A 26062-nucleotide genomic window follows, 5' to 3' on the forward strand; every position below is an offset into this window, starting at 1 on the left:
TAAAAAGAACTATGAAAAAAATGTTCTTTTTGTTGAACCTAACAAAACAGCCTTTGCCAATCCAGTGCACTCTAAATGTTCACCTGCTAGCTGTTGATTTTACCTTGCCAAGTGGCCAGCTAAACTAGCTGATAGATGAAGAATTATATCTTTTATTTGTCACTTTTCATACCAAGAAAACTGGAAAAAGGGGAGCTCAAGAGAGAGAGAGAGAACAAATGAAAAACACTAATGAAGTCAAAGACATTGGAACCTGTTGTTCACTATATCAATGTCTAATAAATTAGTGACACTGACATACAGCATAACACCTCTGTGGTTATTTTTAGCCATGCATTTTCAATTGTGTTCTAGGGCACTCTGGGGTTCCTCCTAAACCTATCATGGGTTCTTCAATGGAAGGATGACAAGCGTTGCAGAAAGTCAAGGGGTCCACTTCTGTTCTTCCTCTGCAATGCACAGCTCCAGGGGAATATTGGTTATACAGTGGTACCTCGGTTTATGAACTTAATCGTTCTAGAAGTCCGTTCTTAAACTGAAACCATTCTTAAACTGAGGCACGCTTTCCCTAATGAGGTCTCCCGCCGCCAGTGCACTTCCACCATTCGGTTTCCGTTTGTAGACCAAGGTAAAGTTCGCAAACCAGAACACTACTTCCGGTTTTGCAGAGTTCATAAACCGAATCATTCGTAAACAGGACTGTTCTTAAACCGAGGGACCAGTGTACTAGGATGCACACTCAGTACCTGCTCCAGTTCTTGCATCTTCTGAAGGAATTCTTCATTTTCTTTATTCACAATTCATTGTATAAAGAGATCAATGACAATAAATAGAAATCAACAGGACTGAAAAATGGTTAACTTTGGCTAGGTTGCTCTTCAGCTATTTAGTAAATTATCAGATATGGCAGATTCAATACAGCCAAAGTCATGTGTTTTTTAGTCCTGTTGATACTAATAGAAGATTTACAGCCCCTTCCTATGCATGTTAACTGCAAAGTCTAGTGAATTCAATGATACTTACTCCCAAATAAATGTGTATAGGATTGCAACCATATGCAACTTTTCAGTTCCCTCAGCGTAACAAATAGAATGTAGCTGCACTTAGCTTTGTCTGGATCATAGGATTTAAAATTACTTTTTAAAAACCTGACCCCATTGGAGCTCTTTTTCTTGATGTTTTGGTAATTTGAAAGAAAGTTGGTAAAAGGCTGCCTTGGTTGGAACATCAGGGATGAAAGAAACTATGATGTTGGAAACATCTCTTGCATAAAGGCTGTCTCTAGTCATTTGCTTTCCAAATATGGTATGAATTATCCAGGAGCTGTATAACCAAACCTGATGATAAAGGCAGCAGTGATGTATTATGAACCCAGTAACATGATTTTATACCTGCTAATTTTCAGCAAGGTTTCTGACTTGATAAGAGCAAAATGCCTGGATGTTGTCATCTGAAACTGCTATGCAAGAAAATTATATTGTGTCAGTTATTTCCTGCAGTTAGGAACATCACATGTAAAACAGCTTGCAAAGAACCGTTAGTCTGCACCTTCCTATTTCTATGTTTTATTTAACTGATTTTTATCTTTATTGTTGGCTTAGCAAGTATATGATAGCTTGCAGGGCAAAGGAAGGCTGGCGTACAGTTTTAACATCAATTATAAAATACCATAAAAGCAAAAAAGAAACCATCACAAAACCAAAACATAAGCCATCATAAAACAAGGATCAAAATACAATAGCTAAAAATAAAATGTAGCCCCTTTAAAATGACTTGGCAAACAAGAAAGACTTGACCTGCTTTCAAAAATATTGTAATGTCAGTGCCAGTCAAGTCTATCTAAGGAAGGTTTTCCAAAATTAGTGTGCCACCAGGAAATGGCTGTCTCCTTCATGCAAGTATAACACATTACACAAAGAGACAGCACTTGCAGAAGGGCCTTAGTTGAAGATCTTAAATGCATGAGCAGGACAGTATAGGAAGAAGCACTCCTTCAGGATATTAACGGTAAGGACAAAAAAGCTCCTTGCTTAATAGGCCCAAACCCAAGAAGGGCACCCTATTATTGTAATGTTGACTTGATAAGATCACAGTCCCTATGTGTATGTGACTTGCAGCTTTTTCTTCATTGAGGTAATCAGTATAACCTATTAGATGCCTTTTTCATCCTCCCTAATTTTCCTGCAGAGGTGAACAAACTGAAGCTGTATTAAAGTATCATACTAGGGTTGAATGTATTTACAGCAGGGCATTGACGAAAGTAACCTGCCAACACCCAGACATCTTCCTCATCATTTAAAGTCTCCTTGCATATATTCCTACATTTCAGGTGGTGCTGGTCATTCCAGAATGACATGTGACTCTTTTATAAAACATCACCCAAATAGAACTTATTTGCATATTTATCCATATAAACCTGTATAAGAAGTTTTCTTTCATAAGGAAATACAATGGCAGCATCTTACTTTATTTTCCTCAGTAAGCCTATTAAAATTCAATGAATGGCACAAGAATTACAGTAGGAAGTGCCCACCTGAGAGGTGCCGGAACTGAGTTTCTGTGAGTTCCGGATGAAAAAAATCCCTGCCTGTGGTGATGTTTTTCTGGGTGCTGTCTCCCTCCATGCCCCCTACTTCCATTTTGTTTCCATCAGCCCAAAGGAAAGGCTGCAGTCTGCCTTTCCCCACAACCAACTGCTGAAGGCACATTTATGGTATTTCTATTTTTACAATTAAAACGACTCTTTTGCACAGAAATGCATTCGCACAAAAGAGCAGTGTTAAAAATCAAGAGTTTCCCTTGCAGGTGGTAGCTTTTATATGAGAGTGAGTCCATTGTACAGCGTCAGAACATCTGCTTGGGATGTCTAAGACTCAGATTCTGTCCCTAGCATCTCCAGGTAGGGCTGGGAAAGCTTCCTGTCTAAAACTCTACACTGTCCATCAGTTTAGTACAAAGCTGAGCTGGATGGCCCAATGCTTTGACACAGATAAAGTAGCTTCCTCTGCTCCTGTGACTGATCTGCTTTCTCCAAGAGCTATTGCTGGAAGAAGCCACTGCTGTCTCCCTGGTAACCCATTCCTATGCTGGCTATTAGTGATGTATGGAAGTGAGAGCTGGACCATAAAGAAGGCTGATCACCGAAGAATTGATGCTTTTGAATTGTGGTGCTGGAGGAGACTCTTGAGAGTCCCATGGACTGCAAGAAGAACAAACCTATCCATTCTGAAGGAAATCAGCCCTGAGTGCTCAGTGGAAGGACAGATCCTGAAGCTGAGGCTCCAATACTTTGGCCACCTCATGAGAAGAGAAAACTCCCTGGAAAAGACCCTGATGCTGGGAAAGATGGAGGGCACAAGGAGAAGGGGACGACAGAGGACGAGACGGTTGGATACTGTTCTCGAAGCTACCAGCATGAGTTTGACCAAACTGCGGGAGGCAGTGGAAGACAGAAGTGCCTGGCATGCTCTGGTCCATGGGGTCACGAAGAGTCGGACACGGCTAAACAACAACATGCTTGCCATTGAAGTTTGTCTACTTTGTACCAACCGCTTACAAAGGCAAAGTCCAGACTGGTTGTAGATACTGTCAAGAGCTTTGCCTGTTTGCACCCCATTAAGACTGTTTAACAATCTTGACTGTGCCAAATTACAGAAACTGCTGCACTAAGTGTGTCTGTTTCATATTGATGAGGAGGAGGATGGACAGACTCAGCAGGTTTTCAGAATTCATATAATTTTGTAAAACTGCTTTGGACCAAAGATTTAATTATGAACAAACAGTCTGAGCTTGTATCAGACTCCTAGATACAGCAATAGTAATCAGTGTTTAAAGGGCTAGACTAGGGCCTTGGGAGACCAGGGTTCAAATCCCCACCCAGTCATGAAATGCACTGGGTGGCCTTGGGCAAGTTACTGCCTCTCAATCTAACCTACTTACCTTGCTGTGTTCTTGCGAGGAAAGAAATTGGGGAGGCAATTTGTTTCATTAGTATTATCTGACAAGATTTACAAACCAGCCTCAACTGATGAAAACCTCTGAGCAGTTTCCACCACCTTTGAGGAAATAAACAATGAAAACTTAGAAAAGTGGGATGGGAGGGCAAACAGAATGGAGTATCCTGGAAAAGGTCGTGGCTGGTTGGCTGGCTGGCACCTTGAAGCAGAGCGCTCGACACACCAGCCTGGCCCCGCTTGCAAAGCAGAAGTGCCTTCGGGTTTTTCTCCCCAAGAAGAGCTGAGCTAAGCGGAAGGGTGGAAGAAGTGCGAAGCTCAGCAGTTCCTATTTGCCCGGCGGCCGCAGCCGAGCGATCGAAGGGGAGGGGGCCGGGGGCGGAGCTTCTGCTCTTGGCTCGGCTCTTCTCTCCACGTGATCACCCGCCGTTCACATGACCGCCTAGGCTCAACGAAGAGGCGGGTCAGGAGTAAACTGGAGAAGTCGGGGCTGTAGCGGAACGGTAAGTGGGAGGAAATATGCCCTGCGTTCGGTGTGGGCAGCCATCCAGGATGCGGATCCGGGGTGTTGCCTGTTCCTGCATGTGTGGACGCACTGAATGACGTGTCGAGGCGTGTTCTGCACCGGAGGATCGGGACCTGTTGCAGGACCTGGGTCTCTTGCCGGACGCGGCTGCCTTTCGTGGCTGATACAGAGGGGTCCTTTTGCGCGTGTTTGTCTGTCTGTCTGTCTCCCTCCTCGCCGTCTCTTCTCCATCTAGTGCTCTAAAATAAAGTTCCCTTTCCCGCGGTTTGGTCTCTGATCTCTGAGCCCTTGGCATGCAGGTAGGAGTTAAATGTTACTTCCCTCCTGCAGTGGCTTCCGCTATGTCTCCTAGCAACATTCCTTTTAAACAGCTCATCCGCCTCGCGATGGGGGGGGGGGTTGAAGAGAGAAAGGGGAAAGAGGGCTTTCTAAGTTTTACACGCTTACACGTAACCTGGGTTGATGGCTATGAATCAGCAACTAAGACTTGGCCGGGTTTCTGATCAATCGATATACCGGTAATGTGGGGCACAGATATGTACTCTTCCCTAGGTGCTGTTAGCTGCTTTTGTTGCTTAGTGGATCTGAAAGTGCCAGTGCAACCTGTTGCTTACTGCCTTCTGCTCAGTGCACTGGAGGGTATATGAATGTATAAACACACACACAACATCAGGTGGGAATTGTACTGGGAAAATATCCAGGTCCGGGTCTTTGCTCATGGTGCCTACTGTTCACGCTGGGTATGTTCTATCTCCACGGTTGGAGGCCTATGCCTCTGAATACCAGTTGCTGAGAATCACAAGTAGGGAGGGTGCTTTTGTGCTTGGGTTTGGCTTTTAGGCTTCCCACTGGCATCCAGTTAGCCACTGTGAAAACAGGATGGCCTGATTCAGCAGGCTCTTTTTCGGCTGATATATCAATGCTCTTGATAAAAGTTTGGAACACCTTTGTTTCACTTGCCCTTCTTATTGGGTTATTTGGAGATCCTTTCATCATCTAGCAAACCACTTTCCCCTTTCAGATCACCCCTCTGGTGCTATTTATTATGTTTTTATATATGCTGGACGCTGCCCAGAGTGAGTGGGGCAACCCAGTCAAATGGGCGAGGTACAAATAATAATTGCTATTGTTGTTGTTGTTGTTTCAAAACCTACTTCTGCAAAGCTTTTCTTGGACCATCACAGTCTATGCCCTATGGGATTTTTTTTTTACCAGTGAACTTTGCATGTACATTGTTTCTTTCATGCCCTCTTCTGCCTCCACTTCTCTTCTGTTGATCTAATCTACTCGACATAGTACACAAATGAATGTGAAAAGAGCAAACCCTGTGCGCTGGCTTACAACCCACCCAACTTGTGCCAAACATGTATGTTACAGTAGCAGGGGAGAAACACAGAAGGAGAAGAGGCAGAAATTGGAGGTAAAAGATGAGTGCAGATGTTGTTTAAACACTTGGGAACAAGGAAGAAGTGCAGGTGTCTGAGGCATCACAGGACTAGAGTCATGTGAAAAGGATCTAGGAGTCTTGGTTGACCACAAACGTGACATGAGCCAACAGTGTGTTGCGGCAGCTAAAAAAGCCAATGCAATTCTGGGCTGCATCAATAGGAGTATAGCATCTAGATCAAGGGACGTAATAGTGCCACTGTATTCTGCTCTGGTCAGACCTCACCTGGAGTACTGTGTCCAGTTCTGGGCACCACAGTTCAAGAAGGACACTGACAAACTGGAACGTGTCCAGAGGAGGGCAACCAAAACGATGCCTTATGAGGAACAGCTAAGGGAGCTGGGCATGTTTAGCCTGGAGAAGAGGAGGTTAAGGGGTGATATGATAGCCATGTTCAAATATATTAAAGGATGTCACATAGAGGAGGGAGAAAGCTTGTTTTCTGCTGCTCCAGAGAAGCGGACACGGAGCAATGGATCCAAACTACAAGAAAGAAGATTCCACCTAAGCATTAGGAAGAACTTCTTGACAGTAAGAGCTGTTCAACAGTGGAATTTGCTGCCAAGGAGTGTGATGGAGTCTCCTTCTTTGGAGGTCTTTAAGCAGAGGCTTGACAACCATATGTCAGGAGTGCTCTGATGGTGTTTCCTGCTTGGCAGGGGGTTGGACTCGATGGCCCTTGTGGTCTCTTCCAACTCTATGATTCTATGATTCTAGACTTCAGAGGAAAAGGGGAGGAAGTGAGTGGAGTGAGGCATGAAATGGAATAACCCAAGGCTTTGATGAAAGAAGAGCATCAGCTGAGTAGATTCATCCACTGCTGCTCTTGCAGTATATGCTATGCTGTCATGTGTACTGGCAATGGCAGCTCTGCAGGATATGGAGCAGAGGTTTTTCCATCCCTGAGTGCCGTTACTGGAGATGCAGGGGTTGAACCAGGGACCTTTTGCATATATGTACTCAGCCAGTGAGCTGCAGCCCCTCACAGTGTACTGTTGTTGACCTGTAGGAGAGAAAACACTTTTGTGTCTGATCCTTCAGGATCACTGCTCCAAGCTGATCTCGTTTGTCCTCCCTCCTTTGAAAGACTCTGTATAAGCTGCAGTTTCTTTCCTAAAAATACCCTTATTACTGTTTTTACCTGGGAGCAGTTTTAGGCTTGCAGGCCAAATGCATCCAAGCAGAAGTGCTGTTGGCTTTAGGAGGGAATGGTGGGTGGTGATGCTGCTGATAGCCTGCCACCTATTAGCAATCTGTTAATCAAACCTTTCTTTCAAATTTGCAGGTTAGCATGAAACTCATCATTCTAGAGAACTATGCTCAAGCCAGTGAATGGGCAGCAAAGTACATTAGGAATCGGATCATCCAGTTTAGTCCTGGTCCAAGCAAATATTTCACCCTTGGACTTCCCACTGGTAAGTGACAAGGCTGGCTTTGTGATGGAAGGGCTCTTAACTGAGTTTTCAACCCCTAATTTACTTTGCTCTTAGTCAGCTGGAGAACTCAGCCTATATAATAGGCATTCTTCTTTATATAGGGTATTTGCCATTCTTTATGAGAAGTGACTATTCTGAGGGCATCTCTATTTTGGGAAACTACTTTTAAAACAAGATCCATGTAAACTTCTTTTTTAAACACTTTTCTGTTGTGCGACTGCTCCACTACCCTCACATGCAACACATATTATTCCCAGTTTTACATAACCCCAAATCAGCCTCTGAATCCTATGGGCTATGTAGAACTGGAAGACGGGGTGCAATGATGGTGGGGGATAGCATCTTCCTTGGAATGTACAGACTATGGACTCTGTTAGATCATGTGATAAGGATTCTGTCATGTAATTGGCTAATTTGTGTTGCGTCATATACCATCCCCAAATTCCTGATTCATGTACTACCCCACTGTATATGCACAGATTGGAATCATATTCTCTGCATGCCAGCACTTAAGAGACTCTTCCAGTACTATTGACAGAAAACACTTTCAAGAAAATGTGTTTTGGAGCTAGGGTGCCAATATGGTCTTGGAGACCTTGATGGAAGTACTTATTAGAATGAATCTAAACAGGTGGAGCTAGAACTGAGCAGCCCCACAGGCATCTGAGCTGTTGTTCTGTAGTAGCACACACAGTGATTTCTAGTCAAACGCATGCTGCTTACCATTTCTGTGGACCAGATTTAGATCTTCCTGACTGTACAGTACAAGGCTTTTTTTTTTAATCTCCAGGAAGTACTCCGTTAGGATGCTACAAAAAACTGATAGAATATTGCAAGAATGGAGATCTTTCTTTCAAGTATGTGAAAACTTTCAATATGGATGAGTATGTGGGTGAGTCACCTTTTTGTTGAGAACTGCAGGGGGGAGAAATAATTGCTATTCTTTGCCCACAGCATTTATTTACTGTGATCAACTCAATAAGGGTTTATTTCTATACAGTATTGCAGTGATTCAGGAACGGAGCTTATGAACCAGGAAATGGCTGGTTCGCATCTCGCCACGTAGCAGCAAGTCACTCTCTCTCAGCCCTTTTTCCCCTATCTGCAATACGAGGACAATAATAATGGCCCACCTTGCAAGGATGGTTGTGAGGATTACTGAGATAATGTATGAATGCTGAAAACCTAAGAACTGTCTTTCAGAAATGAATAGTGGACTATCAAATAGCATACTCTAGTAGCAAAGAATGAAGCACAGCAAAACAGGGGAGGGCAGACTTTGGGCTTGCAGGATCTGTGTTGTTGTTGTTTTCCTGAAACCTCAAGATCCACCAATCTGAGCTACTGTAGTGGTACCTCTGGTTATGAACACTTCAGGTTACAAACTCTACTAATCTGGAAGTAGCTGCTCCTGGCTGTGAACTTTGCCCCAGGAAGCGAATGGAAATCCTGCACCAGAGGTGCGCGCAGAGCAGGAGGCCCCTTGGGATAAGAACGGTTTCAGCTTAAGAACAGACCTCCGGAACGAATTGTTCGTAACCAGAGGTACCACTGTACACTTCCATAGATACACATCCAATTAGAGATCCAGGTGTCTTTGAGTAGGTACTGAGCAAAGGGATTTGTTTTTAGTATCGGGGCTCACGGTCCATTCATTCCAAAATTCCATACCCACTTATCTTCAAGCACTGTTAGTTCAGCAGTCTGTATTTTTGTGGGCAGGGGTCTGTTTGTTTCGCTTTGCTGTTGCTTTCATTCAAGCTGACAAACCACCCAAAATATATATAAAAGGAATATTCATTAAATTGCTTCTCCGTGTTTTTAAACTTAGCCTTTGGGGGGAGGAAGCAAGAATGTAGTGTGTGTAATGTAGACAAACATTTTGAAGCTGCTATAATCTGAATGCTGCAGGTTCGGACACTTCCCCATGATCCCTGCTTGCTGTGAATTAGAAAACAAGCTCCAAAGATTTGTTCTGTTCTGTTTGGCCACATTTTCTTATCATGGGTCCATAGAGAGTGAACTTTAGACTGCTGTGTAACAGGCGAGGAGGAGCGTGGGTCGTCAAGTAGTGATGTAGTATCTGTGGAGTGTGAAACTCACCTGGAGAGAAAATCATCTGCAAAACCAACAATAAAATATGCAACTTTCCCCCCTGCTGGATACTACAGGAGAACATTGGGCTGTTGCTGCTGCATTCATTTCACAGAAATGCAGGAATATATAGCCCTGAGCTAACCTTGTGTTCTTGTCAGGTCTTCCAAGGGATCACCCAGAAAGCTACCACTCCTTCATGTGGAACAACTTCTTCAAGCACATTGACATCTCCTCTGAAAACACACACATTCTGGATGGAAATGCAGCTAACCTAGAAGCAGAGTGTGAGGCTTTTGAACAAAAAATCAAAGAGGCTGGAGGAATCGAACTCTTTGTTGGAGGTGAATATTGAGAGGGGGCAAGGTTTGAACATGCGTGGCCATCCCTCAGTGACTTGCAGGTGGTGAAATGACCTTCGTAGATCAGCAAATTGCCACACTGGCTTTTTGTGTCTACCTCAGAGCATGTGCTTTGTAGTGAAAGCAGTTCATTTTATGCTGCAAACCAGAGTGATGAGCCATCAAGGGATAAGATACCAAGTGGTGTACACACATGTACGGAAGAGGCAGATAGTGTCAGTTAACTGAAGATTGCTGTAGCAGTCTAGTTTCATTATTTCTGCTTACCCTGTAGATAAATCCTTTCCTTTTTTTTAGTGACTTTGTCAGGTCCTGGGGTATGGAAGAAGATGCTTTTCCTAAATGTTTACCAGGGGCAAGCAAATTTTCACAGGATGGTTTATGAGCTAAAGCCGACTTGCAACTTCCATGTTAAGTTTTCTTGAGCCCAAGAAGCACCTAATCCTGAATCACTTTCTTGTATTCTTGATGTTTCCTTTCTTTTCGCTAGATTCTAAACGTGAACTTGTCTCCATTACAGGTATTGGCCCAGATGGTCATATTGCCTTCAATGAGCCAGGCTCAAGCCTGGTGTCCAGAACCAGAGTCAAGACCTTAGCTATGGACACAATATTGGCTAATGCCAGATTCTTTGATGGAGACCTCTCCAAAGTACCCACAATGGCACTTACAGTTGGAGTGGGTACGGTCATGGATGCCAGAGAGGTTAGCACAACAGTGCCTTAATTTCAGGGATAGGGAACCTGTGGCCTCCGGAAGCTGCTGAACTACCAGCTTCTATCATCCCTATTAGCAATACTGACGGGGGCTGATGGGAGTTGGAATCTTAGAGTGGAAATCAACGTCACACTGACTATGACAAATATTCCAATGTTGATAGCTCTAGTTGCTACTTTGCTCTCTCTGCCCCTTTTTGGCAGACACTCTCAAATATTGGTAGTATCCTCTAACTTTTGTCCCTTACTTTATTTGTAAAATGTTGGTTTTCTAAATCACGTCCCTCTCTCATCTCCTTCTCCACCCTAAAATCTGTACATATTAGAGAGTAGCAAGGAACATTTTTCTTATCTCGGAAGGTGACAAAAGCCCTAAGCCTAACCGTGTTCCCTGTTGTGTCTTACAATTCAGGTTATGATTCTAATCACAGGAGCCCATAAGGCATTTGCTTTGTACAAGGCTATTGAGGAAGGAGTAAATCACATGTGGACAGTGTCTGCCTTTCAGCAACATCCCCGCACTGTCTTTGTATGCGATGAAGATGCCACGCTGGAACTTAAAGTAAAAACTGTGAAGTACTTTCAAGGTAAGAAGCTTGGTAATGAGGACGAGAAATGGTCACCTTGTGTGTAAACAGCCGTTAAAACACGGAAGTGAAATATGGTAACTCAAAAGGACTTTACAAGAACTCCCCCTGGGTTGCTAAGTACTGCTCACTGCTCACCTGTTTTATCTTTTGGGAGCCTTAAATACAAGGAGAATCTTCTGAGACCGTAACATGCAATGCAGGTTTGGGTCCATTCTCCAATTTGCAAAGCTATTACCTCACTGGGGAGTCACTAATTATTTTCCCTTTACTTGCTGCTACTCTTTTTTAGAAATGTTGAGGAGTGCAGCTTATAGTTTTTAAAGCTCTAAGTGGTGTACAGTATACTACTCTGAACTGAAAACATTTCAACTGGTAACCACACCAAGCTATTTTAGTAGTTTAGGCAGAATGTGAAATATTTCCTTTGAAGCTACTGCCAGTTTTATTGAGGGACTCCTCTAATATCTGCATTAGAACTAAGTGTCTGCTGTTTTGTATCAATTAATTCAGGTTTGATGCTTGTTCACAACAAACTTGTGGATCCACTATACAGTATGAAAGAAATGGGAGGAGAAAAAAGGCAGTCCAAGAAGCCATATAGTGACTAGCCTCTTACGATTTGGAGCAACTGGTTATGCAGTCCTTAAACTCACATGGAGTTGGTTGAAAGCACCCTGCCTTTGTATCTTGGGAACGGTCGACAGCAAAACACATTATTGGAAAATATCATTTTCTCAATGGTGAGGTAGTAGCAACGGATGCAGCTACACCAAGCATTGTTCAGCTGCAAAGCTAACTGTCATTTTGCCTCCTTTTTAAAGACCAAATGAGAAAACAGAGGCTGTCTATTCTCCTTAACAGAGCACTGTATAACTTAAGGGTTACCGAGAAGGAAATCTGAACATGTTATCTGTTTGCATAACAAAAAGATGATCTGTAACCAAGAATGGAACGTAAAAATGTGGAGCTTTTGCTACTAATTTTTTTTTTTTTACATTAAAATCCGTACATTTTTCCAAAACAATCAAGTTGTATTTATTCTGTGGGATTTGGAAAGATGGATTGAAACATTGTTGGGGGCTGACTGGGAACTAAGGAAACATAATCAGAGAAAGCAAGAATTGCAAGCCATCCAGAGAACACAATTTTTTAAAGTTTCCACAATTCTGTAATGCATCATATACAATGACTATATAATTCCCCCACTTCTAAGTCCTCCATGGTGCCAAAACATTGCCCATGCCAGTGACCAGCCTGCTCTTGAACTCTCCTTACTATTACTGCCTGGAGTAGTCTTCCCCAACCTGGCCTCCAATGTTTTGAACTAAAACCCATCAGCCCCAGCCAGAACTGAGTAATAATCCAAAACAGCTGGAGGGCACCTGCATGGGGAAGACAAACTACAGCTTCTGGGGATGCAGGATAGTACATAGTTTTTGTTTGTTTTCTGTTTTGGTTCCTTTTTTATTACATCAAATACCATACTAGCAGCATATAGCCTGCGTGAAAATTAAGGTTGCACACCAAAATTCTTTAAATGTATAGTGCACTGATTTAGTTTCTTCACAATGGAACCGTTTCTTCTTTAATTCCATCTTTTGGGATAATGCAGATTTTTAGTGCATCTCCAGGGTATACATCTCTCTCTGCAGCAGAAATAAACACCTCCTTGACTAACTGCAAATTCTTCTCCAGAGACAAGGACACTTGTTCCCCATTTTGCAAGTTCTTGAGGCAACCTGGTTGTCCGGCAGAGGCTGCCGCCACTCTCACACAACCCTAAAACTAGCACGCTGGCAATAGTTTGAGGACTTATTGTGCCAGTGCATCATTTAGCCGTAAACTATATTATCTAGAGGCAGGTGTGATGGTGAAGGTGAACTTGTATTTAATATTTATATGAAGCTATTTTATAGCACCTGTTGACCTTCAGTAGGGTGAGCTAGTAGGATGGCAAATATTTATACGCAGTGTGGAAGGCCAGCTTCAGAAATGAATATGGGAAGAGTCCCAAAAGTTCAAATAACCTCATTGTTGGAAACTGCTTCAGGAGGTGATGAATGAAAGGTAAAAATCAAAGAAATCATGCTCTCATGTTCATAAGCCAGAGAGGATCTCCACTCCTGCTGGAATAGATTCTAGCATGAATGAGTTGCTGTTCTAGCATAAGAACCATTAAGGAATCCCTGATTTTATAGCAATGCACGTTTATAATGCCACTTTCTCCTTAGTATGGGTAAATAACAATAATAATCACTTTCCACTTGTTTCAGTGGCAGCAGAGACATTTGCAAAAACTGGCATTCTAGTGAGTTTGCTCTAATTTTTCAAGGTGCAAGAATCTGAAAATTACATAGGATTTCAAATCAGCCTGTGAATTTAAAGTGGGAATAGATTACCTCTGGCCTGCGGGCCATTTCCCCCCCAGCCACACCCACCAGCACCACACTTGATGCCAGCTGAGTGACAGGCGGGCAGCTCTGCCCACCTATCAAAGTGGCCTGTGGGGTAAGTTCCAGCCCCCTTGCTGGAAATGGTTCCCCAGCCCCAGTTTGAAGACTTTTAGTGATGACAAAAAAAAAAAGTTCTATAAGCATACTCTTTCAGTGCTTATGGATACTCTTCTCAAGTGCCAATGTTTAAGTACAATCTTGAACACAGCATGGGTGGCACAACTTCATTTTTCTTTGATTTCTTTCACTTTGGAATCTGGGTAGAGACTAGCCCTCCTCCTCCCAGAAGTTGCCATCATCTTCCCCACCTCGAAATAGCCTGAAACACACAAGAAAGCAACTCTTGAATCAGGAAACGATCCAAACGGACCTATACATAACAAGACATGCACTCTGAGGTTCAGCTTTCTTCAGCTTCTACTGAAGGACCCATTCATACAGATGTGCTTAAAAAGCACATCTTTGGATTCCAACACTTCAGGCAGCATGTTCTCAGCACACAAAAAAATCATATATAAAGCCTGGTCACCAAAAGAGAGCATGTCAGGGAGAAGGCTGACTAGATGACAATCTGCACTGAAATCCTTCTAGGTTTCAGCTTCTGCTGATCCAAATAAACTGGCCCCAAATGCAGTTGATGTAACTTTACAGTTTCAGCATTGCAGAAGTATACATACCGGTTAAAACAGGGAGATGCTGGATCATTAAAGTGCATATATGGATTTCCTCTTGGCAGAGAACCCATACAAAGCCAACAGAAGTACTGTGTACAAGCAGTGCATGTCATCTTGTTGCAGCCATCCAACTTCTGACAGTGGAGAGAAGGAAAGACACAAAGGCAAACAACTTCAAGTATCAATTATGTCTTATGCCACAGTCATCTGTGCTGTAATCACAGCACATTCAAAAATATGACACTTGCTGATTCCTTTCTAGGGAAAAGGCGTTAACGCTGCTCTCTCTCACATACAATCACACAGGATTTCAGTTTAAGATCTTTCCACGGGGGGTGGCTGTGTTAGTATATTGCACAGAGAGAAAAACACATGTACAAACAGCTTGCAATTCTTCTCGCCCCAGATGTACACACACACACACACACACACACACAAACTTAGAAGAACACACCATGCATCTGACAAAGCAGGGTCTATTCAATGCTTATGCTGTTTAAATTTGTCTAGGTTGAATCCAGACTTGGGCATGCTTAGAGTAGACCCATGGAAATCAGTGGGATTCAAATTAGTCATAACTAGCCTAACCCTAATTCCAATGGGCTACTCTAAACATGACTAAGTCCGAATTTAGGCCTTAGGGCAGATCTACACCACATATTTAAAACACATCCAACACACATTTGAAGTGCATGGCTTCCCGCATAATGGGAATTATAGTTTCCCTTCAGAGTTACACTTCCAAGCGCCCTTGTCCTAGTGCCAATAGAAGAGGACATCCTTCCTCTCCTTCTGCCTTCCTGGGTACATCATGTCCCTTAAAAACTACAAAAGCCAATTTTTCTAAGTGTGTGTGTGTTCCAGCTTTTGAACTCCAATACCAAAGCTTCAAGGGAAATCTGGCTTTGGTTTAGTCTTTTACCCACAAGACAGACATGGGTGCTAAAGAAGGAAACATTCAAGGTTTTCAGTTACTTGCCCATAAGAATCTGTGTTAGTATCCTTAAAACAAATGCCCTTGATTCTCTGAAGCATTTCCCCCTCTGTCCTGTTCTCACCTCTATAGGAGTCCCACAGCAAGGACAAGATTTGGAATTCTTTTCCAGCCACTCTTTGCTGTCCATTTCCTCCAGTGTCTTTTGGATCACCCTTTTTCCGTAGCGCTGCTCTAAAAACTTCTGTGTGGCCTCATCTGCTTCAAGGTACTCCTTGCGCAGGTCTGCTAACTTCTCTGAGGGAAACAATAGAATGAACAGAAGGCGCTGGTCAAGTCTGGCAAAACCGTACTTCACAAGCGTGCCCAACTCCACTTCTCAAACAAAACAAATGCTTAATCCATATGGAACAATCAACAAGGGTTGTGAAGCAGCTGAATCATGGGCAATCAACGGGTTCTGAATCAATTCCACCACCGAAACTGATTTCCAAAACTATTGATGTACATAATTAGTTCAGGGCTTATTAAGAGCACTGAGCTAATTGGGGAGTTGATTACAGCCCTTCAGCCCTCTCTGCCTGGCTATCAGGGCTCTCCCCAAGCTTTGCCCTCTTTCTCCAGGCAATGCCCCTCAATGGCCCTGTTTTGCATCCCGACCGTTTTTACCTGGATCAAGTGTGTCTGAAAACGCTTCTGGCTTACCTGGGTAGAAGATAAAGAGGAGTGTGTGGTGTGTGTAGAAAGTTGCTCTACTGTACGAAGGTAAAATGTACATTTCTGGCTCCACCTTCTTCTGCCTCTAGCCCTGTCAACCACTCTCATGTGGCCTTTGGAGGGTTGGAAATGGAGCCTTCAGGCCAGAAAGTGTTTCCCCACCCCACTCTGGTGCACATCTGACTGTACACAACAGAATCTCAAAACTAGAGGCAGTACTTCTTCTTCTAATGGGGTGAAGAGGCCAGTGGAATGGAGAGACAGCAGAAACAGTGGGATGAACATGTTATGCAGAAGACAACAGAATAAACTACATCCTTCAGAGAACTCCACTTAAATGATCCTATGGAAATAATATCATCAAAAATGTGTCTACCTCAAAAGGCGAACAGTACATACATTTAACATCCAAACATTTCACAGTTAAAAGACTACTTTTGTTGAGTTCAACTCACCTGCAGTGACTTTACACCGGGAGACGCCATGGTAAGTCATCTTACACAACGTACAGAAGGCATAATTGCACCTGGAACAGATGCCCATCGTGCCAGATGGTTCCTGCATTACAGGTGTTTGGCAACATGGTCGTGGGCAATATACCACATCGGCCATCATATCCAAACTCGACTGGAGCAGCAGGCGGTCGTAACGTGCAAAGAGTTCCTCTTCCACCAACTCTTTTACCTAAAATGATGGTGATCAATAAAATTTAGGGTTGGATCCAACTACATTCTAGTCAAGAGTAGATCCATTCATTTCAATGGGTCTATGCTGAGTTTGACTGCCACTGGATACAACTCATAGTGTTGGTGAGTTTCAACTATTGGAAAAAGAAGGAGCCTGCAATGGCTTTATTTGCCTAGCAAGATTCAGTCATGGCTTTGCTAAGAGAAGCAAAAGACACACTGCTGAGGTAGTCATCAGCTACTTTCTAGTTAGACCTGTTGCCTTTTCATAGGAACTTCAGCTAGCAGATCATAGGAGAGAGCAGTCAGTGCCCAAGACAGCATATCTACATGTGTTCCAGTTATTCCAGTACCAGACCAAGTCAAATTCCAGACAGCATCAAATATTCTCAAAAAGCTCTAGGTAGCACACCCATTCCAAATTACCGTGGCCATCTACCTAATCACTCACTGCAGAAAACTAGAAACGTGGATTTAAGTTTGTGCTTAGTCTAAGTGCAAATCTATTTCACAAAACTACCGTCCTAGTCCTTTACAGCCACAAATCTTTTGCATTGAAGTCCAGGCTTTCCTTTTTGGGTTAACGCCTATCTATTGTGGGGTTGAGAACAGTGCTGCACTTAAAAACAAAAACAAAATCAGACTCTTTTTTTTTTTTTTAATGGATTGCCATAGAAATAATTGTTGTTACCTGCCCAGGAGTAGCAACGGAAGTACATTTCGGTTCTGGACAATTCAAGTAGTGGACCTCACCATCTTTGATTTTAATTTCAAAGTAGTCCTTCAAGCAAGCCCTGCAGTACACATGCCTGCATTCCATAAAGTACATACATTCACTTCCCAGCTTTTCAGAAAAGCAGACATTGCACGTGTACATTTTACTGTTGAAGCACTTTTGCCTTTGAGCCTGATCAAAGTCCAGAATCTCTCTAATCAGGCTGGACAGAGACTCAACATCCTGCACTGCTCTTGCATCGAGGGCTTCTTCATGCGCGGCTGCGGCTGCGGCGCCTGCCCCATCCTCTTTGCCTTTCCTGCTTTGCTCTTGTCCTTGGTCACATATCTTTGGCTCATAGGGCGAGCTGATGTTCAGATATGTAAGTGTTTCTTCCTTGAGAAACTGCATCCAGGCAAACAGGATCACACAGCCTCTGTTTTCTTCCCATAAGTTGTCCAAATGCTTACAAAGCGCAGAGAGCTAGAAGAAAAACAAACAGCAGGGACGTGAGAGCATCTTCTACACTTCCCGAGATCTGTATCGTACTTTATCTTTTATGAAAGCATACCATTTCAAGATTAGGGGTTGGATTCAAGTAACGGGTCCCACTAGCAGAAGCCCACACAAGGAATTCCACTAGCGAAACAGGGCTTTTCTCTCTCCCCCACCCCCGATTAGTTGGGGGGTGGGAGTCAGAAGAACCCCCGGAATTGCAAACAGGGGGAGGAGACAGCAGATTGTTCTATCTGGAAAGCTGAAATGCTTGCACTGACAGAATGATTACCATAGCACCATGCTGAATTCCTTCCTGGGGTTGGAACTCAATGTAGTGCAAGGGAGCATTCTGTTGAATAGAAGCTCCTAGCTTAGCTCTACAGCCTTAATAATATAGTAAGAATTTAGAGGTCTTCCTGAGAGCAGCCACAGCACAGGGTGTAAAATACGTGCAATTCCAGAAGCAATTAAGTGTCCTTTGTACTTATATTTTATTTATAAAATGCCAGATGCAATAAATACCAGGGTAGTGTACAATGTTAAAACATAAAACTTCATTCCAATAGCATGTTACATTGGTAAAATGTAAGCTGGAAACCTACAGAGAATTTGGCAAGACTTCTAGTAAAGAAGGAAGGAGTCTCATTTGGCAATCCACTATTGTTTCTGCAATAATTAATGAAGCTAAGTTCCACTGATTTCAATGTCTACTCTGATCCTGACCCACATTGGATATCACCCACACACTTTTCTCATGATAGAATAAACTAAACCAAAATGTACATACCTCTCTCACTCTTTCATAAACAACCATAGATCTAAAATAAAAGCTATTTCTTTAATGTAAGGCAACAGCATCTAACTCTCACTTTCGTGAAGCATTTTTAGTGTTATTGATGTCAAATGTTGAAACCCCTTTATTTCCTGACATAGGTACTAAATACAGAGTAAGAAAACCTATGGAAAATCCAGTGTTCTGATAAACTGGATTACTATTTACTTAGAACTAAGCATGGGGCACAAAGTGAGTTTGGATAACTAGAAGGCTGGGGACTTTGCTGTACTCACACCATGTTTAGGAGAGCACAGTTGCCCATCATGTGCAGCGTTCATACTGCATATCCCACATCACACAACAACCCTTGGTGTGCACAATATTATGGGTGCACATATATAGATGACGTAGAAGGGAAAAGGAAAACCACAATTTATGGTAGGATTTTTCAAAAGAAGAAGCAATGCTAATCATTCCAAAGTTCATTGGACATGAAGGATTTAAAGCAGCTTTAAGAACAACTAAAAACATTTTAAACTCACACCATCTGACTTTAGGTATGACAGTGATGCACCTAAGAAGTATTAATACATTATTCTTCCTAGCTAGCTCTTAAGCTTCTTCTAAGTAGTTTTTTGTTGCTGCATCCAGATTAATAACCAACCACAATATTAATCATTAACAAGAAATATTACCATTCTGGTGAACTACATGAATTGTTAAATATCTGCATCAAACCTGTGCCTGAGAAAGCCACTTGCTACTGAGGGTGAAGACAGGTGGGGAAGTTGACGGGTAGTCTGGTGGGAATTCAAAATGCAGCACAATCGGAGGCAAAAAACAAACTCTGCATTCAAACTTGCTGTTCTGGAGATTCTCTGTCAGGTTGCCTAAAAAAATAAAAATCTGATGGTGTCAGGAAGAGGCAACAAGCTGTGCTACTACCTAACAGAATTGTTTGATATGGTTTCATAAAGTTTCCCTTCATCTGAAATATTTCTGTTATGAAACTAGTTTACACAGACTCTACTGAGATGTGTTTGGATTGCATGGTCCCTCCTTCCAACATGTTTTTTAATTCTCTCTTCCACCTCCTGGTTCACAGTAACCATTGCTTGCTGTGATGTTAAGCAAAAATCATGGTTATCACTAACCATGTTTTGTCTCCAAAGAATGAGACGCCCACTCGGTAAGTTCTAGCTTCCAATAGTAGTTCTGAGGCAAACTGTAGTTAGTAGTAACAGTCATTGGCCCAATGCAGACATCACAAGAAACTATGTCTGAGGATGTGAGCCTGCAATTGTTGCAATGTCTGAACCAGGCCTTAGCTAAATAATATGTCTCTAAACCAGTGACAGGGAAACTCTTGTCTTGTGGGCCAAATTAAGCCCAGCAGGTGGTTTTGGCCAAACCATACCTAACATTGTATGGTGTCAGGTGTTGGGCTGGCCACTCCCAGATCTGGCTTTCTGTTCCCCATCCCTGCTCTAAGCAATAGTTGAAGCCTCTTAATTCTTCTACCACTGTGATTAGAGCAGGGGTAGCTAATGTGGTACCCTGTGGATGTTGTGGATGTTATCATCCCTGACAACTGGCAGCGCTGGCTGAGGGGGATGGAGGGCTCCATGTTGGCTACCCTAGGCTTAGGGAAAAGCCCATTCCTTTCTCTGAATTCCCCAAAGGGAGAATGGTTTAGATCAGGCTTTCGCAAACTCGGCTACTACTTAGAAGAAGAGACTACAATTCCCATCATCCCTGACCACTGGTCCTGCTAGCTAGGGATCATGGGAGTTGTAGGCCAAAAACATCTGGAGGGCAGTTTTTGAGGAAGGCCTGGTTTAGATGCCCATGAACAAAACAGAAAAGCCAGACAAGCAAATTCAGCCTAAGTAACACTGTCATCCTATACAGTTAGGTGCATTCAAACTGGTGGGACAATTTAGTTGTGCACATGATTTCAAACTAAATAAATATATACATAAAATATTTCAGAAGGGAACAACATGATACCAACCATATCTAGTAATCCACAAATCTTTAAAAATAAGGTAATGGAAAACTTAAAACTAGGAGCTTAAGTTCAGTGTCTATCTTCTATATCTTATTAGGAAATTGTTCCTCCCTCTTTTGCTCTGTAAAAAGAACATTGCAAATGAAGAGAACAATAGGAAAAAGTTGTTGAGCTCACAGTCTTAAAAATAGCATGGTTCTGTCAGCGGCAGCTGTTTTATAAACATAAACATCATTTCCAATGCTTATACGCAATATTAGACAGGAGGGTTGCTTCAACAGCTCTCTTTCTACCAATTAATATTTCAAGAACTCTTCTAAGAAGCTCTGATGAAAGATACTACACAAATGAAAAATTAATAGAAAAGCACATAATTTTTTTAAAAGAAGTGTGAGGTTCAGTTCTTTAGGTGTAAGTAAGCTTCAATCCTCTAGGTTGCCATGCCAGCTAAGATACAGGCAGGGTGAAACACAATATTGCATCAATGCAACATGTCATTCTGTGCTGGCATCACACCAGCACAACCATATTCAGTCAAAAACTAGGGTGGGATTCAACTAATGAGCTCTATCAAAGGAAGCCTTCAGCAAGGACTTCTGCTTGTGCAATGGGGCTTCTCCTCCATTCCCCCTCCCAAAAAAACTGAAATGAGGGAGGGGATTTCAGGAGAATCCCTAGAACAGTGTGAAGGAGGAGGATTGATCTGTCTGGCAAGTCAAAATGCTTGCCCTGATGGAGCAACTGCCTTAGCCCAATGTTGATTTCGTCCCCAAATAATCCCACTCTACGGAGGTCATTTTATTTTGAAGACCGAGCTCTGTGATTATGTGTGATACAAGCAGACTGGGATCTCACATAACCTGAACAGCTTTCTTGGCAAACATTCAATGCACCTACCCCTATAGAATTTACAGTTAGCTAAATGTTTTAGGGCTGGTTCACCTTCAGGCCCAACATGTAACACTCACACAACCTATACCAGGGGTCAGCAAACTTTTTCAGCAGGGGGCCGGTCCACTGTCCCTCAGACCTTGTGGGGGACTGGACTATATTTGGGGGGGGGAGGGGAATGAAGGAATTCCTATGCCCCACAAATAACCCAGAGATGCATTTTAAATAAAAGGACACATTCTACTCATGTAAAAACACACTGACTCCTGGACCATCCGCAGGCCAAATTTAGAAGGCGATTGGGCCTTAGTTTGCCTACCCATGACCTATACCAACAAAATGTGTTGCATGATCTAACCTGTATTACACATACTTGCCCCCATCTATCATATATCCATGGATGTGGCATAGCCATCTGCTCACACCATATATTCGCCAGTATGGGGGTGGAGGTAGGGTGAGCAGGTGATTCCAAGGTTTGGTCCTGTGCAATACCATGTGAAGAATGAACATATCAGGCCACTGTGCAAATCAGTCCCTACTTCTTGAATAAAGCACTTGGAACATATGCAAGTATTGCAATAAACTCAAAGGAGGTAAGCATCCACGGAAATGGACTCACCACTCATACATATGGTGAAGCCTGGTGGCAATTCCACAGAGATTCTAGTTTCTCCTCCTTGTACAGACTGCGCTCTCTTGAATTCATCTTCATCATAGATACTTGCCAAAGCAAGTAGCTCATCTTCCTGAGCTTCTTTGTCCTCTGAAGACATTTACAGTTCCTGTGAATGATGAACATATCCCCAGTATAAATTAAGCAGACTCCTGTAACAAGAATGGTCTATTACAGCATTAATTCAGATCACGCTTAGGGCAATCTGAGGGTGATTGGAACCGAGAAAGAATGAGCCGTCACTGATAATCCTGGCTTCTGGAGGGATTGGCCATAGGAAACAAGTACAAGTAACCAACAAAGCAGGACTGAATGGGCAAGGGGGTTAAATACGGATTTCTGCGCTGTACCCATCAAACCTGCCCAGCAGCAGATGTCACCCACCCATTAAGGTGATGTCATCTGATTGATAGGTGGGCATGGTTCACGAAAATTGTCTTAGGGACAAAACTGGAACCCATGCTGCGTCAAGACTGGCCTGAGGGCTGAAGGCTCCCCAACCCCGTGCTAAGGCATGCTGCGTTCACTGCTTCCACAAAATTAGGGATGGCTCTTTAAAATTTATGGATGCTGTATGCTGACAAAGATGTTTTCCTCCTGTTACACAGTTGTTTTACTGTGAGCTTTAGCCTGTTGGATTACTATATAGCCAGCTTAGATGTTCTCCCTTCAGCTAATTGGTCAAGCAACCTCTTTCTCAAAATTCACTTTCCATGTGAGGAATTGAACTTCATGTCAAATGTTCCATCAGTGCAAGCATTCAGCTTGCCAAATGAACAACCTCCCTCCCCTCCACCAGCACACTTTTTTGTGGGGGGGGGAGGGTTCTCACCCCACCCAAGAATCAAAATCGGGGGGGGGTGCAAGAAGGGGTGCACAAGTAGAAGTCCTTCTGTGGGCTTCCACTGACAGGTCTCATTAGTGGAATCCTCCCTCCTGGACCACTGTGGCCAGTTACCTCTTCTGAAATTCAATTGCCTTCCTACTGTCTTTTCTTCTCATTAGGTTCTGTATACTGAACCTAATGGCATGAAATAAGTGGTAGAACAACAATAAGGTAAAAAGGTAAAGGTAAAGGACCCCTGGACGGTTAAGTCCAGTCAAAGGTGACTATGGGGTTGCGGCACTCATCTCGCTTTCAGGCTGAGGGAGCCAGAGTTTGTTCACAGACAATTTCCCGGGTCATGTGGCCAGCATAACTAAGCCACTTCTGGTGCACGGAGTACCATGACGAGTGCCAGAGCGCATGGAAACACCGTTTACCTTCCCGCTGGAGCGGTACCTATTTATCCATTTGCACTTTGATGTGCTTTCTAACAGCTAGGTTGGCAGGAGCTGGGACCGAACAACGGGAGCTCACTCTGTCGCAGGGATTCGAACCGCGACCTTCCGACCAGCAAGCCGAAGAGGCCACAGCACCACCCGTGTCCCTTACAACAATAGTAGGGATGAAGAAAGCAAGACTAGAAAGCAATGGTTTTCTAAGTCTAAGCACATGTAACTTATATAGCCACCTATTACTTCCCTGTTTATACCTGACTCTACTTCTTTCTTCCTCTGTTGTGACTCTTGTGTCAGATTTTAAATTTCTAAGTTCCTTGGGGCTTACATATCCCCTCATACTTGATAAAGTGAAATATGCACTGGTGACAGCACAGCAATCTTTTCTTAAAGGTACATGGAAAATGCATTTTATTCCATTAAAATAATTGTTATTTATTAAGCTACACACAATAATACAAAACAACCCCAATGTGTAACGTTGCCAATTTTCATTTTAGCAGAGGAATGTCGTAAGAAATTGGTACCTTTCTAGTTAGTCACATCAGTAAGACCTGATCATCAAACTTGTTTATCCACTGAATATCTAGGGCAACAGGAATATAACTTCTTGCTGAAGACAATGGCATTGGTGTCGTAAGTGGTCTACAGAGGGTCAATGATGCTTAGTGCTTATTTTCTGCAGAAAAAGAAATAAAAGGTAAGATTCCTGAATTTCAGGGGGTTGGACTATTTGATACACATGGTCCCTTCCAACTATACAATTCTATGATTCTAACATTACTTCTACTCTGCTAAAATATAAAATTCCTGGTGGGTGCTTTCAGTCCCACAACAAATTAACTTAATTTAGAAAGGCTCCACCCTACTAAACCAGCAAACTCATTTAGTAGGAGTAATTCCCATTGCAGTTAAAGGGACTTATTTCTGAGCAGGCTCATATAAAACTGCACTGTAAATCTGTCTAGTTTGTAACTCTGCAGCACGTCCCAGAGCATATACTGATGTTAAAAGATGGGATTGTATCCAATGAAGTTGTTCCATTTGCACAATGACTTTGGCTTGGGCAACAAACCTTGCTGTCCCTTTCCTTGCCCCCTACCCAAAAAATACAATCTGGAGGATTGAGGCGAACCCCAGAGCAGATTTGAGGAGCACATGAGGGGTTTTGCTCTGTTGTGCAAGCAGAAGTCCTTGCCCAAAGGGGATGACATCATTGGATATAACCCTTAATGTGTAGACAAAAATCAAAGTCATAGTGGTGTAACAGAAGGCAACAACAAAAATCTACTACAAACCCCTGCTCCATGACAGAAGAAAATGGAGAACAAGGCATTCCTGACAAATGCCTACTCAGTGTCTAAAAACCCTTAGCTTCCCTTAGTTACTACGTAGGGCTGGGAGTTACCTGGTTTTCAACATTGTGCTATATCAACCTTGCGATATACTGATCTATCACAATGTCTGAAATGATGAAAATATGTAGAGGCCAGTGGAGTCATGTCCTGGCAACTGCTACTACTTAGCAGTCTAAAACCGATACATTTTAAACTACCTTTACCATATTGTTAAAACTGTTATTTTATGAAACAGCAACAGGGGTAGCAGGAATCAGGAGAGAAGTGATGACCAGCTTCAGTTTTTCACAGGTCGTGATTTTTTACATAGCACAGACAAAACATCGTGATTCGAGATACATTATGAAACGCTTATCACAATGTTGACTACTAACTGGTTTGGGACAATATATCGCCAAACCGTATTCTTGCATAATCCTGGCAAAGTGTTCCCTTGACTGCAGTGGCTCTCAAGAGCTAGATGCCCCGTGTCCTTAAAGCATTAAGGGGGAAGTAAACAAAAATAGCACAAATGCAGAGAAAGGGGGGAGGAAACTGCATCCTTTTGGTGTCAGTGACACTCAAAATGCCAGCCTGTAGGAATTTCAGCTATAGTAGCTGGGGACAAAAGAAGCAGGTTAGACTTCACTGTTGGGGGGGCTGCATTTCCCTACAACAGAAGCACCGTGTTCAGGAAACCTACCTAGAGAATCCCCCCCAAGAGGCTGCAAATTTGTGGCTCCTTAATTTAAAAAAAAAAATTTGGGGGGGGGGCAAAGGCTCTAAACTTCCCTCCCCGTCCTTAAAGTGAAAATACACCAATAGTTCCCTGTTGTTGGGCGGCGGGGGACGGGGACTACCATCTACTCCAGATTAGTTTCCTAATACAGACTGCCCTTAGCTTCCGGCCAGACCCCGAAGAGTCACGAAACCTGGGCGTGGCAGACCCCGCCGGTGCACAAGGAAACGCCGGAGCCGCGCCAGCGTGCCTCTCCTATCGGCAAATCCCCCTGCCAGCTCCCGTGGCCGCTCCAGCCTCGCCCGAAGCCCCCAGAAGGCGCCGCCAGGAGCGGAGCAGGGGCGTCGCTCGCCTCGCAGGCGCGCGCGGGGACCCCGGCCCCGACCCGTCACTCACCAGCCGATGCGGCCCCTCCCTCACCTAAGTCTCCGGCCCTCGGCTTCCGGGTGCGACTCCTAGAGCGGCAAGGAGAGAGAGAGAGGAGAAGGGTAGAGAAGCCGCGTGGTTGGCGGCCTACGGGTCATGCGCGCCCCTCGGCTTCCGGTTTGACT

At 43.3% G+C, this 26062-nt stretch overlaps 2 protein-coding genes across 6 annotated transcripts; one reads left to right on the plus strand and one right to left on the minus strand.

Moving 5' to 3' along the window:
* Window positions 1–4303: 4303 nt before the first annotated feature.
* GNPDA1 (glucosamine-6-phosphate deaminase 1) lies at window positions 4304–12148 on the plus strand. 2 transcript variants are annotated; one of them, XM_081900822.1, is made up of 7 exons: window positions 4304–4456; window positions 7212–7341; window positions 8153–8254; window positions 9618–9800; window positions 10339–10523; window positions 10947–11121; window positions 11635–12148. In XM_081900822.1, exons 2-7 carry the CDS (start codon window positions 7218–7220, stop codon window positions 11730–11732), a joined length of 867 nt encoding a protein of 288 aa, XP_081756948.1. In that variant the 5' UTR covers window positions 4304–4456; window positions 7212–7217; the 3' UTR covers window positions 11733–12148. The 2 variants fall into 2 exon arrangements, with proteins under 2 accessions (XP_081756948.1, XP_081756947.1); XM_081900821.1 differs by lacking the exon at window positions 4304–4456 and adding an exon at window positions 5103–5219.
* RNF14 (ring finger protein 14) lies at window positions 12135–26059 on the minus strand. Of its 4 annotated transcripts, none has more exons than XM_081900814.1 (9): window positions 25932–26059; window positions 23963–24114; window positions 22101–22263; window positions 19315–19466; window positions 17280–17786; window positions 16358–16586; window positions 15310–15482; window positions 14255–14385; window positions 12135–13896 (listed from the first exon to the last, which is right to left on the minus strand). In XM_081900814.1, exons 3-9 carry the CDS (start codon window positions 22252–22254, stop codon window positions 13845–13847), a joined length of 1398 nt encoding a protein of 465 aa, XP_081756940.1. In that variant the 5' UTR covers window positions 22255–22263; window positions 23963–24114; window positions 25932–26059; the 3' UTR covers window positions 12135–13844. The 4 variants fall into 4 exon arrangements, with proteins under 4 accessions (XP_081756940.1, XP_081756939.1, XP_081756941.1 ...); XM_081900813.1 differs by having other exon boundaries at window positions 25908–26037; XM_081900815.1 differs by lacking the exon at window positions 25932–26059 and adding an exon at window positions 25705–25884.
* Window positions 26060–26062: the final 3 nt, after the last annotated feature.

The sequence above is a fragment of the Podarcis melisellensis genome, assembly GCF_964234715.1.
Source record: "Podarcis melisellensis genome assembly, chromosome: 2".
Taxonomy (NCBI): Eukaryota; Metazoa; Chordata; class Lepidosauria; order Squamata; family Lacertidae; genus Podarcis; species Podarcis melisellensis.

Excerpts from the sequence above, each read along its gene's own strand:
- GNPDA1 (XM_081900821.1), top strand. The coding sequence starts at position 5,127 with ATGTATAAACACACACACAACATCAGGTGGGAATTGTACTGGGAAAAT. Across the intron at positions 5,220-7,211 it reads GTGCCTACTGTTCACGCTGG|GTTAGCATGAAACTCATCAT; the intron begins GTATGTTCTATC and ends TCAAATTTGCAG. Across the intron at positions 11,122-11,634 it reads AACTGTGAAGTACTTTCAAG|GTTTGATGCTTGTTCACAAC; the intron begins GTAAGAAGCTTG and ends CAATTAATTCAG.
- RNF14 (XM_081900814.1), bottom strand. The coding sequence starts at position 22,254 with ATGTCTTCAGAGGACAAAGAAGCTCAGGAAGATGAGCTACTTGCTTTG. Across the intron at positions 17,787-19,314 it reads AGTGGCTTTCTCAGGCACAG|CTCTCTGCGCTTTGTAAGCA; the intron begins GTTTGATGCAGA and ends TTTTTCTTCTAG. Across the intron at positions 16,587-17,279 it reads CCGTTGCTACTCCTGGGCAG|GTAAAAGAGTTGGTGGAAGA; the intron begins GTAACAACAATT and ends CCATCATTTTAG.